Here is a 22,925-nt window from a genome sequence, read left to right on the forward strand (position 1 = left end):
AATACGAAAGGAAAAGGAGTCTTCTTTGATGCCAATATTGGAGTAAAAATCAGACTATAGAATATTATTCATCATAAATCAGCTATCTAGTGACTATAATACTACCCGTTCAAAAACATCGACATCTTGAGAATGTATCTTTCCACCAACGTTGTAGACAGTTGCAGCCAGACCTGATAACAGCGCTCACACTCACATGCTGGGACGACACGTCACGGTACGATAGGATAGAAAGCTCTAAGTTTATTTTTAGGATTTTTTCTAGACATTTTAATTGATAAATATTATTAATTTTTGAGAAAACATAACAACAGGTCAATGTATCTCACTGAGCGCGAGGTCTACTGATCACATAACTACTAGTTATAGTATAGTTCAGAATCGATAATCTGTGACGTATAAATGATTATATTATTTATTCCAGCAAATATCACTTTTGTCATTAATGATAATCATCTGTGATGATATAATGTCTTATAATGATATATGTCTGAGTGAAGATTCATTCTGTCAAAATTCTTACTTATCTCATAATGATAATATTGATTGAATGTCTATAGTAAGTTCAACAGACTCTAATATTCAGTCTCCAATTATTCAGGCTCTAATGACGTCATCAATGACATGGATTGGGAAACGTTTACAATAATCTATGACGATGAGTTTGGTTTGCTTCGTCTCCAAGAGGTTTTCAAGTACCACGATGGATTTCTCAAAGGTGAAGGTCAGACTCCATTCACGCTGCACAAACTCATGATGACAACGATTATAGGTGAGTATTATTCATTCATTCATTAATAAATAGTTCATTCATCTATTGATATAAAATACATGCAATCCAGGTAACAACAACAGGCATTCATCCGAAACTGCTTTTAACCGTAATTTAGAATAGAAAGTCTAGTGGTCTGCATCATCTATCTCCTGTAGTTAGGTTCGCGTTATAATGGCAGTATTTGATCAACATTGGTGTGCTATTCTTGTCTATCAAGGCAGAGAATCGGCAGCGCTGTTCTCCTATCTTTTATCGGGGCCATTATGACGTAGATATAAAGTCTAGTGGTCTGCATTATCTATCTCCTGTAGTTAGGAACACGTTATAATGGCAGTATTTGATCAACATTGGTGTGGAGAATCAAGGCAGAGAATCGGCAGCGCTGTTCTCCTATCTTTTATCACTGCCATTAGTACGATTATAAATGCCATTAGATCTCACTATAGAACAGAGCATTGATGGACTTATGACAATTTGAATCCAGTATTAGCAATGAAATCATGATAAAGTATTCTTGTACATTATTAAGGAATGTATATTATTTTTGAAATTACAAGACTTTCTATCAATAATGTTTGATGTATAATATTTTTATAATAAGTTTGATGTTTGGCAATGTTTCATGCATTTGCGATGATAGTTTGAGGCAATAATGATATCTTGAATAATCTTGAAAACCTCAACAACTAACAGTATAGCCCAGTGGTTAGCCAAAGTGTGGGGCGTGACCCCCAAGGGGGCGCGATGAATGCTCAGGGGGGGGCACAAAGCTTTGTTGGAAAATTATTTAAATTTACATCTAAAATAATTACGATAAGCAATCTTTCTACTTTTATAATTCTACCTAAAAATAGTTAATGAGAACTTGAATGTTTTGGGCACTCATTAAATTCTCAATCAATGAGTGCTCCCTCAAAATGATAGAAAATGAAAACCTCATTGATCTCCAAGGTGACTATTGCACTATTGAATATTGTGAATGAAGTTTGAAGAATATTCTCTCACATCCTTTTGGATTGGTGTGCAAAAGGAACACCCAATTTTGAGTGAAAAGGCATTGAAGATTGACTCCATTTGCGACAAATTATTCGTTTAAACTGGCTTTTCTTCTCTAGCTGCCATGAAAAGTAAATTTACATCAAGACTGGATGTGACCCAGTAGCGTAATCAGAGCTGACTCCTCTTTTCAACAAACTCTGAGCGAAAAAACAAGCTCATCCTTCACATTGAAGCTCTTTTTATTGTTTATTGCTATAAGAAACAAAAGTAACAACTATGTACTATAGTAGCTATAGTACCTACCTGAATAAATTATGATTGTTTGTATAGAATTTGTTGTTATATGTAGGGGGTCGGCTTACAGCTGAATTATGCAGAGGGGGCTCGAAATGAAATGTTTGAGAACCACTCGTATAGCCTATTATTTACATATAGTTTATTAGAAATTTAGCATTTTGAATATTCAACTGATGATAACACTCATCACACTGATCTCTTATAAACTTCGAATAAATGGAATTTAAGAAATTGGCCAAACTCCAAGTCAGAAGTAGTATTGAAATGTTACTTGTAGTACCTATGTGTAGCTATGTGTTGTTGCAAATGACCACAGCTCTGGAAAAAAATAATTTTTACATTGTCTAGGAAATTTGGAGAATCAAAATCACTTTCAAAATGTTTACCACTTGTCACTTATTTTCAAGGAGTATTCTCGGACCAGAAATAATGTGAAGTGCTTGACGTACACATACCGGTAACTTTTGGGCTCTATTACCATAAAAATTTGAAGAGGAATAGTACAAGCTAAGCTTTTCCCTCTCAGATTATGATATCTATCATTATGGATCATGACAATAATATTGTATCAATAAATTAATGATTGATTGATTTGATAAATATTATCAAGACTTGTGTGGTTTTTCAAATTTTACCAAATTTGTTTTGCAGGCACTGTTGAAACAGATCAAAGTGTCAACTGAGACTCATATTGTGTTGGACTGCGCGGCTGAGAAGATTTTGAGCATTCTTCGCCAGGCGAGGGAAGTTGGAATGCTCGGTGACTACCATAGCTATATTGTCACCTCATTGGTGAGTCAACCCAAAAATGTATGATTTTATGCTTAATTCACATAATTATGACATTTCACAAATCACTATCACCACTACATTGTCGACAATAAATAGATGAAAATATTTATGATTTTTTTTTCAAATTGACTGTCTGTTTTTGAAGGATGCTTACCCATAAACTCTGAGGAGATATTGAGGAGACATGGGCTGTGAGGAAAAATGAAATTGTTTGATTAAATTTTTCAAAATGATTGTTTGTTTTTGAAGTATGTACACACCATATACTTTGACGAGGTAATGAGATAACATAGAATTGGGATCATGAGAAAAAAAATATATAATAATTTCTCTGGATGTGGACGACACATCCAGAGGAGTTTATTCATAAATTCATACATACATTACATTACATATTTTTTAATATAACAATATTCAGGGTTTAGAAAATGATACCTCACTATATAATATATGTGTCGGGTTACATCAAATTGATACTAATTTATGCTACAACAGATAATACAAAAATTCCAAAAAATCTAAAACTATATCGATTACCCTAAGCATCGCCTAGTACAAAGATACTGAACGAGGTACTATTTCAACCTATAAATTACCTTATTTAAAAATAATACTACTTAAATCTAAATCCGACTTACTACTATTAGTTCCTCACTACTTTGTATCCCACTACTGAATAACCAATGTCTAATTTTTCTTTTGAAGCTATTGACATTTTACTCTCCTTGATTTCTAATGGTATTCTATTAGATATTGTAGGCCCTAAATATCCTAGTGATCTTTGCCCAAATGCTGTATTCATTCTTGGTACTTCTTGGTTGTTACGTTCTCTTATTCTAGTATTATGGCTATAATTTATGATATGGTTCCTATTTTGATGTTTTTTTTTTTATACCATAATAACAACAACAATATATACAATTGCCTAACGCTGATACTCTATTTTCTATAAATAATTCTACAGTTGGAAACCGAATTTCCCTGTTTCTCATTATTTTCAAAATGCGTTTTTGAGTTTTAAATATGGATCTATAAAACTGAAGTTAGCTGCACCCCAAACTAACAGACCGTACCTTAAAAGAGATTTAACTAATGTTAAGTATACAGTTTTAAACATTTCTTTGTCTATGATACGCCTTAATTGATAGAATTTGTATATAAGCTTCCTTATTTTGGCAGTTGTATGTATATGTTATGTGTTTGTTCCATTCCAATGAATCATCTACTATTATTCCTATTTACTTTATATTGAAATATAATTATCCTTCATGACAACATTTAAAAAATTTATTATTTGTCTTTGAAGGATGCACACACCATAGACTTTGAGGAGATAAAGATGGGCCGCACCAATATAACAGCTCTGCGCATGCTAAATCCAGGCCTGGGTGTAGTTCAGCAAGTTATAGATGAATGGATATTTGAAGAACAAAGGAAAAATCGCACACCCGATTTGGTGGCCGATACTCTCAAGGTAAATTTGAACATGATTATCGTAGTAGTGATTAAACCTGAATCAATTTTACACTATAGTGAGGTCCACGTTATAATGACAGTATTTGATCAACTTTGGTTGCTACCCTTGTCTATCATTTGACAAAGCCGGTGGTACTATCCTTTTCTAGGTCCACAACGATGACAATAATGTTTTTACTTTCCTTGCCCATTACCATAGGTAAGGAAAGTATTGCTTTCCGAAAAAAATTAAGGTACCCCAATTTCTAAATTTCTATACGTTTCAAGGTCCCCTGAGTCCGAAAAAGTGGTTTTTGGGTATTGGTCTGTATGTGTGTGTATGAGTGTATGTGCGTCTGTGTACACGATATGTCATATCCCAATTAACGGAATGACTTGAAATTTGGAACTTAAGGTCCATACGATATAAGTTTCCGACACGAACAATTTCGATCTGATGCAATTCAAAATGGCGGCTAAAATGGCGAAAATGTTGTCAAAAACGGGGTTTTTTGCAATTTTCTCGAAAACGGCTCCAACGATTTTGATTAAAGTTATACCTAAAATAGTCATCGATAAGCTCTATCAACTGCCAAAGTCCCATATCTGTAAAAATTCAGGAGCTTCGCCCCTCAATGCAGATAGATTCCCAATTATCAGGCTTCAGATACAATTGAAACGAAAAAATCAAGTGGAGTAGATTGAGCATGAAAATCTCTACAATTAATGTTCAGTAACATTTTCACCCTAAAATTGAAAATAAGCTTTAAATTCGAGAAAATGTGATTATTCAATTGCAAATATTGTTTATTCTATTAAATCATTCACTATGAAGAGAAGCCGACCTCATGTGTGTCTCCAGCGTTATTGCCCTGTCACCAGCTGGCTCAAATCTTTGAATAGTAGACTTGAGATGCGCGGGAACACTAGCGTCAGGTGATCAATTTTCATAACGGCAAGGAAAGTTGTGTGAGAGTGCGCCACACCAGATTTTGACAGTGTAGAAACATAATTAATGAATGCAGAGAATCGGCATCGCTATTCTTCTATCTTTATCCACTGCCATTATAACGTGAACCACACTATAGCATACTCAGCATTTCTACTTTTCATTGAATTATTTATATATTTTACAAGGAACGAGATAAAAAATAAAATAGTCTACTTCTACTTGAAAAATATTCAAACAATCATCAATTGAAAGTATTCATGACTTAAACTTCATTGATACATCAATTTTTTGCATCAAATTTCAATTCTGAAACCATTAAATAGTTCATTGTAGGAAGTATTATAATCTTCAATATAGTTGTGATAATAACGTTTTCTTTGTATTATTAAAATAAAATGAACAATATTCATGTAGTACTTACTCTTTAATATTCAATAATGCATAACATGTTTCGACTTTTGAATGCATAATCAGTTTTGGTACTTGCTGATGATTTTTTCATTTTAACTTAATGTTGATTAAATGTGAATTTCAAAAGTGGTCATTCCAAACACCTTTGTATACAAAAGATCATTGTACATTGATCTAGGATAAAAATTGTGATTCAAAATTGGATCAAAGTCAACATAATTAAGTCACTCATAGGGTTTTCTTACAATATTATTGTGATTAATTTCTGTTTACTTAATTCTTGACCGGTAGTAACAGAAATTACCTTTCTGATATGACTACCTTTGATTGCTTATTCAGTTTATTATATCCTTATTATCTCATACTCTAGATCCTCTTATTTTGGTCTTATAACTCGTTTATCAAGATAGCTTACTACGTTCAGAGGTATTTTGTTCAAATATAGAGTGTTTCAAAAAGGACTTTACCACTCTGATAATTCATGAAAAGTATAAGATTATGTTAAAATCACTTCTCTCCACTTATATGGGCCACTTAATAAATTGTTCAAATAATCAAATGATTAATTTGTTCAAATTAATAAGAAACTTGTAGTAAAACTAAAACTTGAAGCTTAAAATATTTCAAAGTTTTTAATAAAGGTTACTATACAAGTTTTTATATTATTTTTATTAATTCAAGATTATTATTGTAAGTGTATAAGATAGAATAAAAAAGTATCTTTACCATAGGAAAAATGTTTTATTTATTCACCATAATATGTTTAAACCATTTATTAATTTATTGTTGATGTGGATAAATGAAACATTTCAAAAGCGTACTTGGGAATTTTTCATTCTATCAACTGAGTATATATGTAGCTCTTGAGGAGGGGAAGAGTGCATGTTGTTTATTTGTAGTCTAAGTGTATTTCATGTATTTTTTATTATTGATAACTTAAATGCACTTTCTATGTGATTTCAATTTCAGTTCAAGGTAAGATGAATTATGCAAATTACTGGGCATCGATTGCGGATAAGTAAACTAAATTGTTTGAAGCGTGCACTGTCCCATTTTTTATGATTCCATAAAAATATCACTTATCTCCCTTCTCCTTGTGCTAATTCTGCAACACCCGAGTGGATTGTATATGGAAAATAGATATATCCTTAATATTGTAAATATTCTCTCACTGGTTACAAGAATTAATTCATGTCTTAGTTAAAACACAGAGAGATTGAGCTATGCTATATGCGTATTCTATGGTCAAACTTTGACGATTTTTGACACACACTACGTTACTTAGATGAAAATATTTCACATTGGTTCCCCTTTTTATGATGCTGCTAATATTAGTTTTTCAATGTTTTACCCGAAGACTTCAGATTTCCACCTTTTTGTGAATAGTTTAAGTGATAGTCTAAATGGACTTTCCATAATGATATCCTCAAGCTGCGTTTACAACAAAATAATTTTGTTAATTATTATTATTAAAAAATGTTAATAACTCAATCCTATATAGATTATATAGATTGAACTGAACTTGACAAACACATATGTCCATCATGTGAATGATAAGTTATGTTCAATTACAGAATCTATAAGGATGATATTAACATGTTGTTAATAACTTTGGTGTAAGCGCAGCTTTAATATAATAAAGTGAATATAATTAAACTGATATAGTTCAATGATTATCAGAATAATAAGTTCCCTTCCTCTAATGTTTTTATAATTAGATTCAAATGTACATAATTTAGACATTTTTCCTTAGTCTGTGATTTTTCTCAGCTCAAACTCTTGTTACTATTTAACTTTATGGTTGTATATCTACCTATTTGAATTGATTCTTTAATGTTTGAATATTTCTAAGTTTCATAATAGAATAAATAACAGTATTCAATTCTCATTTATTCCATAACATTCTTATATTTTTGAATAGATAATTTAAAAATTGGAATGAAACAATCATTTCTCAAATTTACAATCATATGTTCCTTGCTAGGAATCATAAATCAAATTGAATAAAACGTGGAAATATTCAATTGAAATTATTTACTGTTCCACTATATATGGTCCTCTCAACTATCATAGTTATATCCTCAGCTAGAAATTAAATTTGGGAGAAATATACAGAGTGTCCCAAATTAATGTGCCAACATCGGGAATAGGTTCTATGGGTCAAAATAAAAAGAAAATGTGGAATAATTGTTTTTCCTAAAACGCTTCGTTTACGAGATATTCGCCATTTTGTATTTTTAATAAAATAATTATTATCTTCAAAGCTTTCCACTAATCGCTATAAAAATCGATGGGTATGTTCAAATAAGAGAGATGAAATGTAGAAAGAATATTCAACTTTGTCCAATTCGAAAATTCGAAATAGCGGCCATTTAAACTTTCAACCCAAAATTGCGGGAGAACGAACGGTGATAGAGAAATTTACCAATTTTTTTTAGGGAATTTCATTTACAAGCAGTCAACATAAAAATATGAGAATCGGACAAAGCATAACAGAGTATTTCAATACAATGAAATGTGTGTTACGAGGCAGCAAAACATCAATTCGTTGTAAATAGCAAGGAAGCCTACCAGTCTGTATTAACATCAAATTATAATTTTTTTATCCAAACACAAGAAAATTTTTAAACACTTTAATTTTGGGACACATTGGTAACTTCGGTAACTGAAATTATTTGACAATTGGAATTAGATTAACAATTGGATTTGGATTGACAATTGAATTGGATTGACAATTCAAATGAATTATTGACATCAACAAGTTCAGTACCCATTTGACTGATACTGTACTCGAATCAAATCTCGTTTCTTATCTTTTGTAGGACTATATGTATGTTCTTAGATATCTTTACGTTTTATTGGTTTTTATTGGAAACCAGAATTAATCTCCTATTGAACTATGACATGATTTTCCACGGTACCGTCTATTGAAATAGAAGTAGGTAAAGCTACATTTTTTGCCATGAAAAATAGGAAACAAACATTTTGGGTCGAGCATGTTGCTCTCACAATCATCCCATTATAATTTGGGATTATTGAATGTACAAATATTTAAACAGAATGATCAAAATCGGGTGAAATAAAATAAAATGTGAAGTCTCTCACAATCATTTCATAATAATTTGGAATAATTGAATACAGAAATATTAAAACAGAATGATCAAGTCGGATGAAATGAAATGAAAAGTGAAAATTTTGTAAAAACGCTTGAAATTTTATTATTTTGATCACTTTTGTAATATAGTCGTTTGTTTTGTAGTCGCATTCAGCATTGATGTATGACGCCGTTCAACTATTTGCAAAAGGCTGGTCTCAACTCGGACTGAAGGAACCATTGCGTCCAATCGAGTGCCTGGCCAAAGACAAGCCACGCAACAAAAATCCCAACGGATTTCAACTTGTCAGCTTCATCAAAATGGTAAGGGATCACCACACTCAGCTCTCAAATTAATAATACAGAGCATTTTAAAATTAATCTTCTTCTTCTTCTTCTTTAAAACAGGGATTAGTCTATTGCCTGTTCCGACTCACATTCAGCTTGTAATTAGAATAAAAATATAATAATAAATAAAAATGTATAACATTAATCTAATCTAATAACATCACTATCATCATAAGCATCACTACAAAATCTACTGTTTTAATTTTATAATAAAATAATAATGATCATTTGTCATCTTTTTCGTGTCCTGCCTATCTCTCTTTTGCTTACCGGTTTATACTTGAAAATTCTTTGTGGAAGCCGGATTATTATAATTCTCATCAACATAATTATTATTATTTCTCTGATTGCCAATGAATTGCAACCAGAGGAGTTTATTGACAAAACATATAAATAATTATAATATTATACATACACAAGTTTCTAATACTAAACTTAGTTCTAATTATGATACCCCACTATGATTATATATGTGTCGGGGTTGTATTATTAATGTCATGTTGAGAAGATCAGGTACGTTTTTGAGAATGTATGAAAAACCATACAAACAGTATGAAAAGATGCATGTTGTGTGAAAAATCGACTCCAGCTCTGCAAAGAATTTCATAGGTACCGTACTAAGCAAAAAATTTTTCTGTTCTCTCATATTTAGTGAGTAATATACAAACCAATAACTTGATAGGCAAGAAAGCTACTATAATTATAATTATGATTATTAGATTCCATTATTTTGAACCTGCTGATAGCACAGAACTACTAAACGTAGTTCTGTGCTAGTTCTGTGCTAGATCTGTGCTATTTCAATTTCAATTTATTCCAGACAACTCATTTAACATATAAGTATTTTAAATCTAGTATGAGCTGATTGATAATGATGATGGTGCTAGAGATGAAGAGTGAGTTACATTGCAATAGAGCTAATTGCTATAGAGTATACACAATTTACAACCTGATAACCCACTGAATGATAGATAACGTACATCATACAATAATTACCTGCTTATTAATTATCAAAAGTATACACTGTACCTTGGACATAAAGGATATGTGTGAAGACCTCTGTTGAAATTCTCTTACAAACATAGATGAAAAATAACATTCTTGAAATGAGAATGATCGAGAATAAATACGGACAACGAAAAAAATCTAGCAAAATATCAGTACCAAGTGTAATATTATAATACCGGTATAGTGTGAAAAATGAAACTAGAAAACTGTGAAAAATCACTTCAAATAAATGCAAATCATGAATCAAAATAGAATAGATTTGATGAACAAGCATAAATAAAATGAAATGATAGATAAAATAATCATTAAGTGCGCATTCTTCATTGATAATAGTTTCGGTATCTTTAAAAATTGGAGGATTGAGGTAAAATTGGAGTCTGTTATCGTTTATGATTTTTAAATACGGTAGCCAACAATATAATATTGCTGTTCATATTTATTCATTTGTTATGAACACACAATGCCTACATACTATATCGACAATAGAATCACTTCATTTGTATGGGCTACTTTATTAAAGATTAATAAAAACAATATAAAACATGTAGTACCCTTTTTATTTAAAACATTTTAACTAGTAAAACTGATTTCAAAACTAATTTTTTATTTGAACTAGTCGTTGAAATGTTTTAAAGTTTTAACATGTTTTAAATAAAAATCTGGTGTGGTGCACTCACACAACTTTCCTTGCCGTTATGAAAATTTATCACCTGACGCTAGTGTTCCCGCGCATCTCAAGTCTACTATTCAAAGATTTGAGTCAGCTGGTGACAGGACAATAGCGCTGGAGACACACATGAGGTCTGCTATCACTTCATAGTGAATGATTTAATAGAATCAACAATAATTTTCAATTGAATAATCACATTTTCTCGAATTTAAAGCTTATTTTCAATTTTAGGTGAAAATGTTACTGAACATTAATTGTAGAGATTTTCATGCTCAATCTACTCCATTTGATTTTTTTTTTGTTTCAATTGTATCTGAAGCCTGATAATTGGCAATCTATCTGCATTGATGGGGCGGAGCTCCTGAAATTTTTACAGATATGGGACTTGTGGCAGTTGATAGAGCTTATCGATGACTATTTTAGGTATGAATTTGATCAAAATCGTTGGAGCCATTTTAGAGAGAATCCACGGAAAACCCTGTTTTTGACAACATTTTCGCCATTTTAGCCGCTATCTTGAATTGCATTTGATCGAAATTGTTCGTGTCGGATCCTTATAGTGAAAGGACCTTAAGTTCCAAATTTCAAGTCATTCCGTTAATTGGGAGATGAGATATCATGTACACAGACGCACATACACTCATACACACACACACACACACACACACACACACACACACACACACACACACACACACACACAACACACACACACACACACACACCACACACACACACACACACACACACACACACACACACATACAGACCAATACCCAAAAAACCAGTTTTTTGACTCAGGGGACTTGAAACGTATAGAAATTGGAGTACCTTAATTTTTTTCGAAAGCAATACTTTCCTTACCTATGGTAATAGGGCAAGGAAAATAAAAAGGGTACTACATTTTTATGTTGTTTATAAATCAACAATTTATTGTCATGAAATGCATTCAGAATACAAATATTTGAATATTAATACAATTGGATTCTTGAGACTCTTATCGTTCACCATTTCAAGTAAGAAAGCCTATAATTTATTCATACTTATTTCTTTGTCATGAACAAACTATACACATATTATATCGACAATTGCACTCAGAATACAAGTACCCTATTCATCCTTAATAATCATTCAAATTCGAATAGTTCTATTATTTGTTCCTGAGCATGTACCGATCACTCCTGTGTTATCGGATGGGCACGTTAAATGGTCGGTCTCGGCTGAAGTATGACAGTCTTTAGCCCATTGACGGCTTGAATTATATATTCAGGCGGTGGGACCTTCCCACAAGGGACTCCACACCAACAAAAGCCATACGAATTCATTTTTTTACCGTACTCATACAAATAGGACTTGATATTCTAATCAAATACATACACGGTAATAAATAATTGATTAACAAAACATTTCATCAAAACACGAAAAACGAAACACGTTAACCCTGTTAAGATATTATTCAAAACTAGCATAAGAAATACAAGTTTGGCTATCATTGAGTAATTATTGAAAAATTGTTTGATATTCCAGATACAAATGGAAGGAAGACTGGCATGATGGGGTTTGATGAACTTGGAAGAAGAGATTACTTTTCGTTGGAGATAATTGAGCTGGTAAAGACCGGCTTCAAGAAAATAGGATCCTGGGACCCAAAACATGGTATCAACTACACCCGCACACAGAGTGAGATGTACAGTGAACTTGTACAGAGTATTTCAAATAAGACGTTCATTGTAACTTCGAGGCTGGTAATTCAATAGTTAATCACTCGAGTTGAGTTCTTTTTTTCATTTTCTTATGTAGTTGATGATTTTTCTGTATTTGAAGATCTGGGAATAATTCTTCTCCCAATCAGTTTCCACCACTTTTTATTCATAGTTAATCACTCGAGCTGAGTCCTTTTTTCATTTTCTTATGTAGTTGATGATTTTTTGTATTTGAAGATCTGGGAATAATTCTACTCCCAATCAGTTTCCACCACTTATTCATTCACCTTTTCGTTATTTACTCTAAACAAACGCGACTATTACATAGAAGTCTATTCAGTGCTTCGAATTTTGCTTATGGTTTGTAATTATCTTTTGCTTTTTGAATAAAAGTCTCACTGTTGATGATGTTTTGTTATTGATTTCGGATTTTTGTTGAGAACATTCACATTCTTTAAACGTTTTGAACGGTGCTCCTTCAACTTTAGTAATTGAATTCTAGTTGAACGTGATTAATTTTTAGTAAGGTGGCCTTTGATTTTAATCATCAATCACACCCGTTTCTTTCCATTTATATAATTGCTATCCAATTCATGTAATAAATAAAGAGAGGTTATTTATTTGATGGGATTCTTACATTTGTGTGAAATGTAGTAAAGAACTGTTACAGTAGCTTTATAATAATAATTATTATTAAACGAGACTCAAATTGAATGCTGTAAATAACCCCGAAGACTTCTGCTACTGCAAATATTGACAACAGGGTGAATATTTTTGTCAATATTTGCAGTAGCAGAAGTCTGCTAGGGGTGATTTACAGCATTTAATTGGAACTTAGTTTAATAATAGTTATTCCTACTATGGTATTTAATAGAACTTTTGAGTGAAAAATACACTCATATTCTTTGATGTGGCGACGTCCGTTTCGTGCTGGTTTTGCAGATTTTCAAGCCAAACAGAGACTGAAGTATTTAAGGTTATGAGTGTAGACTCCCCTTCACCCCCACTCTGACTAAATTTCACCCTCGTAACCTTATTATACTTCAGTTTCTATTTGGCTTGACAACACCAGCATGAAACGGACGTCGCCACATCAAAGAATGTGAGTGTTTTTTCACTTAAAAGTTTTATCAAATACGATAGTAAGAATAATAGTGAAAACAATGGATAACCAACAACGAATAATATTCATAAATCAGCAAATGCAACTTCCAATTAATATCCATCTGTAGCTTCATAATAAATGAGTACTGTGTTGAGAATTGCTTTGTTGTATTTTAATAGTAAAAGAACCAAAGTCCAACAACATCATTTGGATTTTTTGTTTATAATAAATCAAAACTATATTTTCAAACTATATTTTTTAAGTGTTCGAATGCTTCTTCAATCTGTAATTCAACATCACATATTATGAGAATCGAATAATTTTGTTAATATAAAATCTTATCTAACTGAATACGATAAATTTTTTAAATATACCGGTGGCATAAAATATCTTATACTCAACCCTATATGATATCATTTTGATAGAGAAATATTTGACGGGACGTAATGAACCAAGCTTCAGTAGCTTTTATCAATATGTGGATATTGTTGGATGGCGAAGTTTTATAGAAAGATGGATGAGTTACATGAATCTTCATAGTGTTTTGTATGAATCACTCCGCTGTAAAAGCATAGGATAAATATAGCATAGTTTGAAAGATTCCAAATATAAGATGAATGGAAAGTTAATTTAAACAATATAAAAACTTGTAGCAGGTACCCTTTATTATTAAAAACTTTAAAATAATATTGAAGAATAGATGAATATTATATAAGACTAGCCGTCAGGCTCGCTTCGCTCGCCATATCGTCTAGCCAGGGGGCTCCGCCCCCGGACCCCCCACTGGATCGTCCAAGAATGAGATCAGCAGGCTCGCTTCGCTCGCCTGGCATTTTTCATTTGAGCGTTTTTATCAATGTTAGGACAATCTAGTCGGGGGTCCAGACTAAACGTCTGGCTTAAACGGATATGGCGAGCGAAGCGAGCCTGACGGCTAGTAATAAATTCCCAGGATTGAGTAGCAGTGCCTAATCAATTTCTCCGCGATAAATGCATTTAAATCTTCAACTTGATGCCAACCTAACAAAGTCAACTCAACTTAATGCCAACCTGACAAAATTATTAATTTAGTTGCCAGTTAACAACTGTTTCGAAGAGGTACTCTATCTAGATTATAGTTCTATAGTAACATATGATAATGAAATTTCATTATAATTAAGAGATTGGGAGAAGAAGAATATACATGCTAAAAGACAAACTTTAAACCCTTAAAAACAACCCTTAGAGTTAAAATTTGCCAAAAGATTTCTCAGTGCGCCTCTAAAGAGCCAACTGAACATACCTACCAAATTTGAACGTTTTTGGTCCGGTAGATTTTAGTTATGCGAGTGAGTGAGTGAGTGAGTGAGTCAGTCAGTCAGTCAGTCAGTCAGTCAGTGAGTGCCATTTCACTTTTATATATCTAGATATATATATATATATATATATATATATATATATATATATATTTTTTTTTTTTTTAAGATTACGTCATAAAGACTCCAGTCATGGAGTATAAGACAAGTCATGTTATTACATAATAATTCTAACACTAAGTAGTTCAACTAGTTTAGGTTTGAAAGGAATTCTTGTACACTATAAAAGCTCTATCAACTAAAATTTTTTAATTTGTTTTTTGAAAATCTTCAAATCATCATTACTTTTCAAGATTTGAGGTAGCTTGTTATAAAATTCCTACCAATATAATCTGGTTTTTGTTCAAATAACCTACTATTGTGACCCATTATATGATAATCTGCTCGGTTTCGCGTATTATACTCATGAACATCTGAATTCTGGATCACACCACTCCACTGTTCACATGCATTACAACTCTCATACATACAAAGATGGTACAGTTAATAGACCAAGCTTTTTAAATAAAGGCCTACAAGAGTCTAACCTATTCACTTTCTCTATACATCTGAGTGCCTTCTTTTGAATCTTAAACACCCTGTCCATATTTTGTTGAGATGAATTACCCCATACTAAAAGCATACCTATATAGATAGTATAAGTCCATGGTAAGCAGTTAACAGTAGTTTTGTTATCATTACATCTACATATTAATATGTAGATAGAAGATAGCAGACTTTTATGCTGTCTTTAATATAAAGGGTACCCAAGTTTTTATATTATTTTTATTAATTTATACAAAAGTAGCCCATATGAGTGAAGTGTTTTTATAATAGTGGGATTACATTTTTAGACTGAGCACCGCGTATCTGGAAATGACCACATTGTTTATACTCGTATTATTATGAGTTTGAATTTTATATATTTTTTCCATTTGTGCAAGGGTCGTCCATACCTGGATAAGAGGGAAGGTGAAGGGCTGAAGGGAAACTACCACATTGTTTTTATATTATTATACAGTAAGTTTGTATTATTATACTGTAAGTTTGATATTTATATTTTTCCATTTCTGCAAGGGTCGTCCATACCTGGATAAGAGGGAGGTGAAGGCTGAAGGAAACGATCGCTTTGAAGGATATTCCCTGGATCTGATTGACGAGGTGGCCAAGGAGCTGGGTTTCACCTATGAATTCAAACTGGTCCCTGACAACCAGTACGGTTCTCTCAATAAGAAGACCGGCCAGTGGAATGGTCTCATAAGGGAACTCCAAGAAAGGGTACGAATTCCATGATCAATTTTTTCTATGATATCACTTATATCTCTCTTTAATGTATATCGCTAATATTTTGTAAGGCTAATCAATATTATTCCTATGACTCTCAGATTCTTATATTCTAGATCAACCAATGATTTTGGAATGGTATCATCAGGGAACTCCAAGAAAGGGTACGAATTCCATGATCAATTAGTTTCTATGATATCACTTATATCTTTCTTTAATGTATATCGCTAATATTTTGTAAGGCTAATCAATATATTTCCTATGACTCCAGATCTTATATTCTAGATCAACCAATGATTTTGGAATGGTATCATCAGGACTCCAAGAAAGGGTACAAATTCCATGATCAATCAGTTTCTCTAATATCACTAATATCTCTCTTCATTTATATCACTAATATTTTGTGAGGTAAATCAATATTATTTGCTATGACTCTAAGATTCTAGTATTTTGATGATCAACCAATGATTTTGGAATGGTCTCATCAGGGAACTCCAAGAAAGGGTACAAATTCCATGATCAATCAGTTCTCTAACATCACTAATATCTTTCTTCAATTTTATCACTAATATTTTGTGAGGTAAATCAATATTATTTTCTATCGCTCTCAGATTCTTGTATTTTAATGATCAACCAATGATTCAGTTCCCAATGTTACCTGACAGTTCCTCTTTCTCTCTCTTCTTTTTCTAATCCACATATCTTTAAAGAATGAATATTCAATGATATACAGATTCTTTCTAAATGATGGACCCATTTTCAAAAATTGGTATTAAATACGGTACCAATAATTTATTTTTAATAAATTTTATAAAAGTAAAAATGCAAAACGGACAACCTTTTTATACCAATGGAAAGAGAAAGTTTCAAATTATTTTCTAATACCTTACAGTGCTCAATGTGGCCTCCGACGACTGCTGCACGATCTGCGGAACCGTATCACTGTTGTGCACTCAAGAACACCAGATACGCTTTCTCGCGTGTGGGACGAGTTGACTACCGCGTAGATGTTTACCGTAGTTTCTGAAGCAATTGAAGAATTGCTCCTTTATTCCCAAATCCATATATTCTTAATTGTGGAATAAACTACGGTATTCAAATATAAGGCTATTCATAACTTATTTCTAATATAATTTAATTTTATTGCATTAAGATGTATACAAAAGAACAAAAAACAATTATATAAAATAGCATCAACTACCGTCTGCCAACTTTTCTGTATTTTAATGGGATTTCATTTTTAGACTGGCACCGACGTACGGTATCAGGAAAAATACTTCTAATACTGTTGTGTATGGTAATTGAAAATAATAATTTAAAACATTTTTATAGACATTCAAACAACAACAAAAATAATATAAACACTTGATCATTTTCCAACAGTAATATTTTTCAGGTTGTCTGCCAACTTTTCTGTATTTAATAGTGTATTACATTTTTAGACTGTGCACCGATGTATCAAATTAGAAAAATGTGGATATAATTAGATATAATAAATTCTTCTAAAACTAAGTTATATTGTATCAAAATGTTATATATTCTATCATTCCAATTGAATATACCTCTAATAATAAAGAAAACCTCTTTAATTTATCTATAAATGCCGTATTATGAGTTGAATTATTGACATTAACTTATTCAGGATACTATGATCGATTTGATACTTTTGATCAATTTCCAACAGTAATATTTTTCAGTTCGTCGTCTGCCAAATTTTCTACTTTTCTCTGCACAGGATACTACTGAATAAGTTATTCTCTATCTATATTATTCTCTTATTCTCCAGTTTTAATTCAATTCTAGTTTTATTCTCCAGTTGATATTCTCTATCTAGAACAGAGTTTACCCGATTCAATATCTAGCTTACTTGAATAATGTATCCAATGATACAAGTTTGTATATACCAAACGTTTTTACTAAAGTGCATTGTACTTTCAATATTATGAATTAAATATTTTGCTGCTATTCCTGAGGAGTTTAACAGTCTCACTATTATCAATTATTTTTTAATCCTAAATTTTGGTCGATACATTTTTTTGACTTGAGATTGTGTGTGAGTCAAATCATCAACATTTCAACTCAACTTCAAAGTCTCTAGACTATTGTCTGTCTATTTTAGTAGGTAGGGCTCAAAGCAGTTTTGGGCGATTGCCTAGTGTGGTTTTACCTGAATGTTTGTATTATCAATAAAAAATTTTATTAAAATTAGTAGAATTGATGGTGATGTTGTGAAATCTCTCCATAATAAGAAAACAAATATATTCAAAAATTGAAAAAATTTTTCCTGATAAGTTTATTTCAATAATAACTCATCATTTGTAGAGAAATTTAAGAGGTTTTCTTTATTATTAGAATAAGTATTATCATAGAGAAACAATAGCATAAGTAGATATCCCATGGTATAGGGCAGGGCTCTCCAACCTACGGCCCGCGGGTCACATCCGGGCGCGCGATGGATTTTGTCCGGCCCGCCGAGAGTTATTGCAACAGATTTTAAAAAAATATATATTTACACACATTTTTGACAACAACTGTGAGTTCAGTACTCTTCTCTTACTAGCCCTCCATTTCTTATAAGTGTAAAATTAGCTGTGAACAAGCAGTGATCAACCATTGTGAGATATTAGCAAATGGTCTGCACGGACTGTACATGTCCCTGTTTGAACGCTACAAAGAAGGTAACCTACTTCCATTTTACAGTCTTTCCCAGAAAAGACTTTAAAAATATAAAAAACCATGCTCGAGCTATGTTCCTCTTTTTGGATCTACCTACAAGTGTGAGCAGCCATTTTCAAAATGAAATTTGTTAAATCCAAATACTTTCTTGTCAGATGAACATTTGAAATCAATTTTATGATCGGAACCACAAAGTTTGATCTAAATGGGCGGACAATTCAGTGGAAAACAAATTCTCACTAAAAATGAGTATTCTCTTTTAGCATGGTAGCTTTTATAAATTCATGCATTTTGTCAAGTTTTCTCATGAGCTTTTTACACTCAATAAATTGGACTTTGTATTAAAATTAAATTATTGGTTTGTTTTTCTCCTACTTAAACATACTGAAACTCCTCATATTATATAATAATTGTAAACCTCCAAATTCCCGTCGTGTGTGTCCCCACAAGTCAAATTCCACGTACATCCTTGTTATTGGCCCTCTAAGCCTCCCAAGAATTAACAATGTGGCCCTTGGATAAAAAAGGTTGGAGACCCCTGGTATGGGGCGTTTATGTCGCAACTTTTACTGTTATCTCAAGCCGATTACAGTTGATTATTGTCGAATTTTACTGTTTTGTTGGGGTGAGAGTGTATGAGCTGCACAATATGAGAGACTACCAGTGTCACACAGCTTCACGGGAAAAAATTATATGAACTATCGGCTTGAGATAACAGTAAGAGTGTTGCGACCTAAACGCCCTATACCATGGGATATCTACTTATGCTATAGTTCCTCTATGGCATTATTCAATTGGGATGATAAAGATAACAGTAAGAGTTGCGACATAAACGCCCTAAACCATGGGATATCTACTTATGCTATTGTTCCTCTAGGCATTATTCATTGGGATGATAAAATATGTATATATTCAAAGTTTTGATACAATATAACTTAGTTTTTAGAACAATTTATAATATTCTTAAATATATCCACATTTTTTCTAATTTTGAACCAGAAAATTCAAACTGAAATAGCAACCATTGGAAATAGAAATCAATTCATCCATATCAATGTTTTCTACCGCTATAATTACCATTTTTATTCTACTGAACATGTATCAAAATAATGATGAATGTTTTTTTACAGAGAGCTGACCTTGCAATTTGTGATCTTACAATCACCTATGACAGAAGGAGTGCAGTTGACTTCACCATGCCATTCATGACTCTGGGTATGTTTTTTACTTGATTAGTAAAAATGACGTATTTTCTCTTGTGTTCAATAAGAAACTGAAGAATGTAATCAATAATAATGTGATCATACTTTTTTCCAATACTTTATTCCGATTCTCTAGAATTGTCAAATAGAATGAAGTATTCTAACTCATGAATAAAATTTACCAAGAATTAGCATTTTCTCTTTTAGAATTGATTCAATCAATAGGAAACTGAGGCATGTGATCAATTATAACTTTATAATACATCTACCATCCACTATCACAAAATAACTCTCTACAGTTATTTCGTAAAAAAATTCAAACATGATAAATAACTATAATTATTGCCATGGAACATGGCATATATGTATTAAGCAGCGTCAAATTTACAATACTTTTCAAAATCTACAAATTTTAAAAATATTATCAAGTCAATAGTTTACATGAATAACATAAAAATCTTAGTATCCTTCTAAATTATCTGAAAGTTGATCTTTTAAATATTTGAAAGATGTTTTTTAATTTATGTCCAAAACATGCTGTGATAAAATATTTAAAGGGTAGAATACTAAGATTTATTTTATTTGTATTAAAGTATACCTAAAGAAAAAAGATAATAGTTTACAATATAATATTGAATACTAGTATTACTGTTAAGCTGGGTTTACACCAAAGTTATTAACAAAATGTTATTTACTTAATCTTCTTATATAGATTCAATTAGATAAACGGAACTTGACAAACACATATGTTCATCATATGTATGATAAGTTATGTTCTATCTAATAGAATCTATAAGGATTAAGTTATTAACATTTTGTTAATAACTTTGGTGTAACCCCAGCTTTAGTATTTCACATTATTCAATGGATGAATGAATGAAGTTTTATTCCCAATAAGCTTAATACAAGAACATGTAAAATACATGCATATCAAAAACAATAAACAAGTTTAGAATAAACAGAGCTGCATAGTAGCCTAACTAATCACAAACCAAATTTAATATCACTTATTGAGAAAAATACAATCTAGCACGTAAGATGCAACTTATGGACCGCTGGAGGGAGTCTATTGCTTTAGTAAAATAGTGTGTAAAGCTGCGTTTACACCAAAGTTAATAACCCCTTCCTCATAGATTCTATAAGATTGAACATAACTCATCATACATATGATGAACATCATATGTGTTCAAAACAGATTCCTTAGATATTATATTTTAAAAAGTTCAACAATACATGCCCCTTCGACTTTCCCACATCACAACTCAGAATGATTTCGGTGTGGAATCATTAAAATTGAGACGTGATTTTAATACGGTATGCTTTTGTTCGTTTTTAATGTATTCAATGCAGAATCAGCTCAATGTTTTTGCTTTCCAGTTAAATGTGTACATTTCTGCAGTGCCTCGCCGTTCCAGTTTTAGATTATTTATACCTTATTGCAACACTTTAATCATCAGAACTCTCCCATATATAGATCATCATTCATTTTCAATTGCTTCTCGGATCATCTTGACCTGTCATTCGGTTACAGTCGCTTCCGTAGGGATTGTAGGCTACTTCTGCGAGTGTGACTGTCGAGTGTTTTAATGTGTCTCTTGTCTGTTGAGTGATGTTGTGTTTTTTTTAAATCCACTTTTGTACTAGTCCTACGGGTATGATTAGTACTGATTCGGTTTTTTCTGTTCATTTCTCTTTTTTTCTATTATTTTTCCCCTTCTTTCATTGTAATTTTCAATATTCTTCTTTTCTGTACTCTTACTATGTATAATGAACTATTGTAATTGTGTTGTTATGGAAGCAATTTTTGGAGAGAAATCCTGTATGCTTCCATGTTTTTCATAAATAAATAAAAAACATAAGTTAAGGTGTTTGTCAAGTTCCGTTCAATGTAATAGAATTTATAAGGATTAAGTTATCAACATTTGCTAGTAACTTTGGTGTAAACGCAGCTTTACACACTATTTTACCAAGCAATAGGATGGACTGAAAAAAGAGTGAATAAAGAGAAGATAGAGAGATAGAAAATAAAACATTTTTGGGCTGTAATCAAAATAGGAAATTAGTATTTAATTATTATTAAGAGAGATGCAAATTAGAGAAAGCCAAAAATATTAAAAAACAAATAAAATAGAGATTCAAATTGTGTGAAAAATTAATTATTGATTATGTTGACAAAAAGAACGGTAGAACGGTAATCTACTAAAATGAATAATAAATCATCATCAATCATCCCTCAATATTATTGCCCTGTTTCTTTTTCAGGTATCAGTATTCTGTACAGTAAGCCAGTCAAGCAACCCCTGATCTCTTCTCATTCCTGCTTCCCTTTCACTTGATGTCTGGATCTACATGGCAACTGCGTATCTGGGTATTTCACTGCTTCTTTATTTCCTGCAAGGTCAATAATATTATTCCTTATTCTCAGATTATTCTATTTTAATGTTGAAATCTTCTCTTAACCATATTTACTGAAACTATATAAGTTATTAAATGGTGGGTAGTTTATCAATATGTATATAAGTAGTTAGATGTTAAATGTTGTGTTATAATCTTAGACTCTATGTGGGCAATATGTGTTTTTCATGAGAAAGTTGACGTTTATTGTACTTTCCTTGTCCTGCTACCGTGGGCAAAGAAAGTATTGCTTTGAGGCTGATCGGTACACTTTTTTAATTAATTGGATGATCTTTCTCAATATAATTTTGTTAAGATCATAAGAGTTAGAAAAAGTGGCAACTGAAATTTTTAAGTGGTATAATAAGAGAGTTATGGGTTGTTGTAGGTGCTAACACCGTTTTCTTTCCATATCATAAACGGTTT

General features: G+C 31.8%; 1 protein-coding gene across 1 annotated transcript; it reads left to right on the forward strand.

The window, feature by feature from the left end:
* Positions 1-703: 703 nt before the first annotated feature.
* Positions 704-22,511, forward strand: LOC111060111 (glutamate receptor ionotropic, kainate 2-like). Its single transcript, XM_039429327.1, is given in 12 exon segments — positions 704-724; positions 2,723-2,863; positions 4,170-4,337; positions 6,651-6,656; positions 8,941-9,099; positions 10,013-10,019; positions 12,329-12,546; positions 15,888-15,930; positions 16,061-16,221; positions 20,034-20,118; positions 22,368-22,407; positions 22,409-22,511. Coding segments are annotated over 12 exon segments (1,152 nt in total).
* The last annotated feature ends 414 nt before the right edge of the window (positions 22,512-22,925 follow it).

This window comes from Nilaparvata lugens, chromosome 5 (assembly GCF_014356525.2).
Source record: "Nilaparvata lugens isolate BPH chromosome 5, ASM1435652v1, whole genome shotgun sequence".
Taxonomy (NCBI): Eukaryota; Metazoa; Arthropoda; class Insecta; order Hemiptera; family Delphacidae; genus Nilaparvata; species Nilaparvata lugens.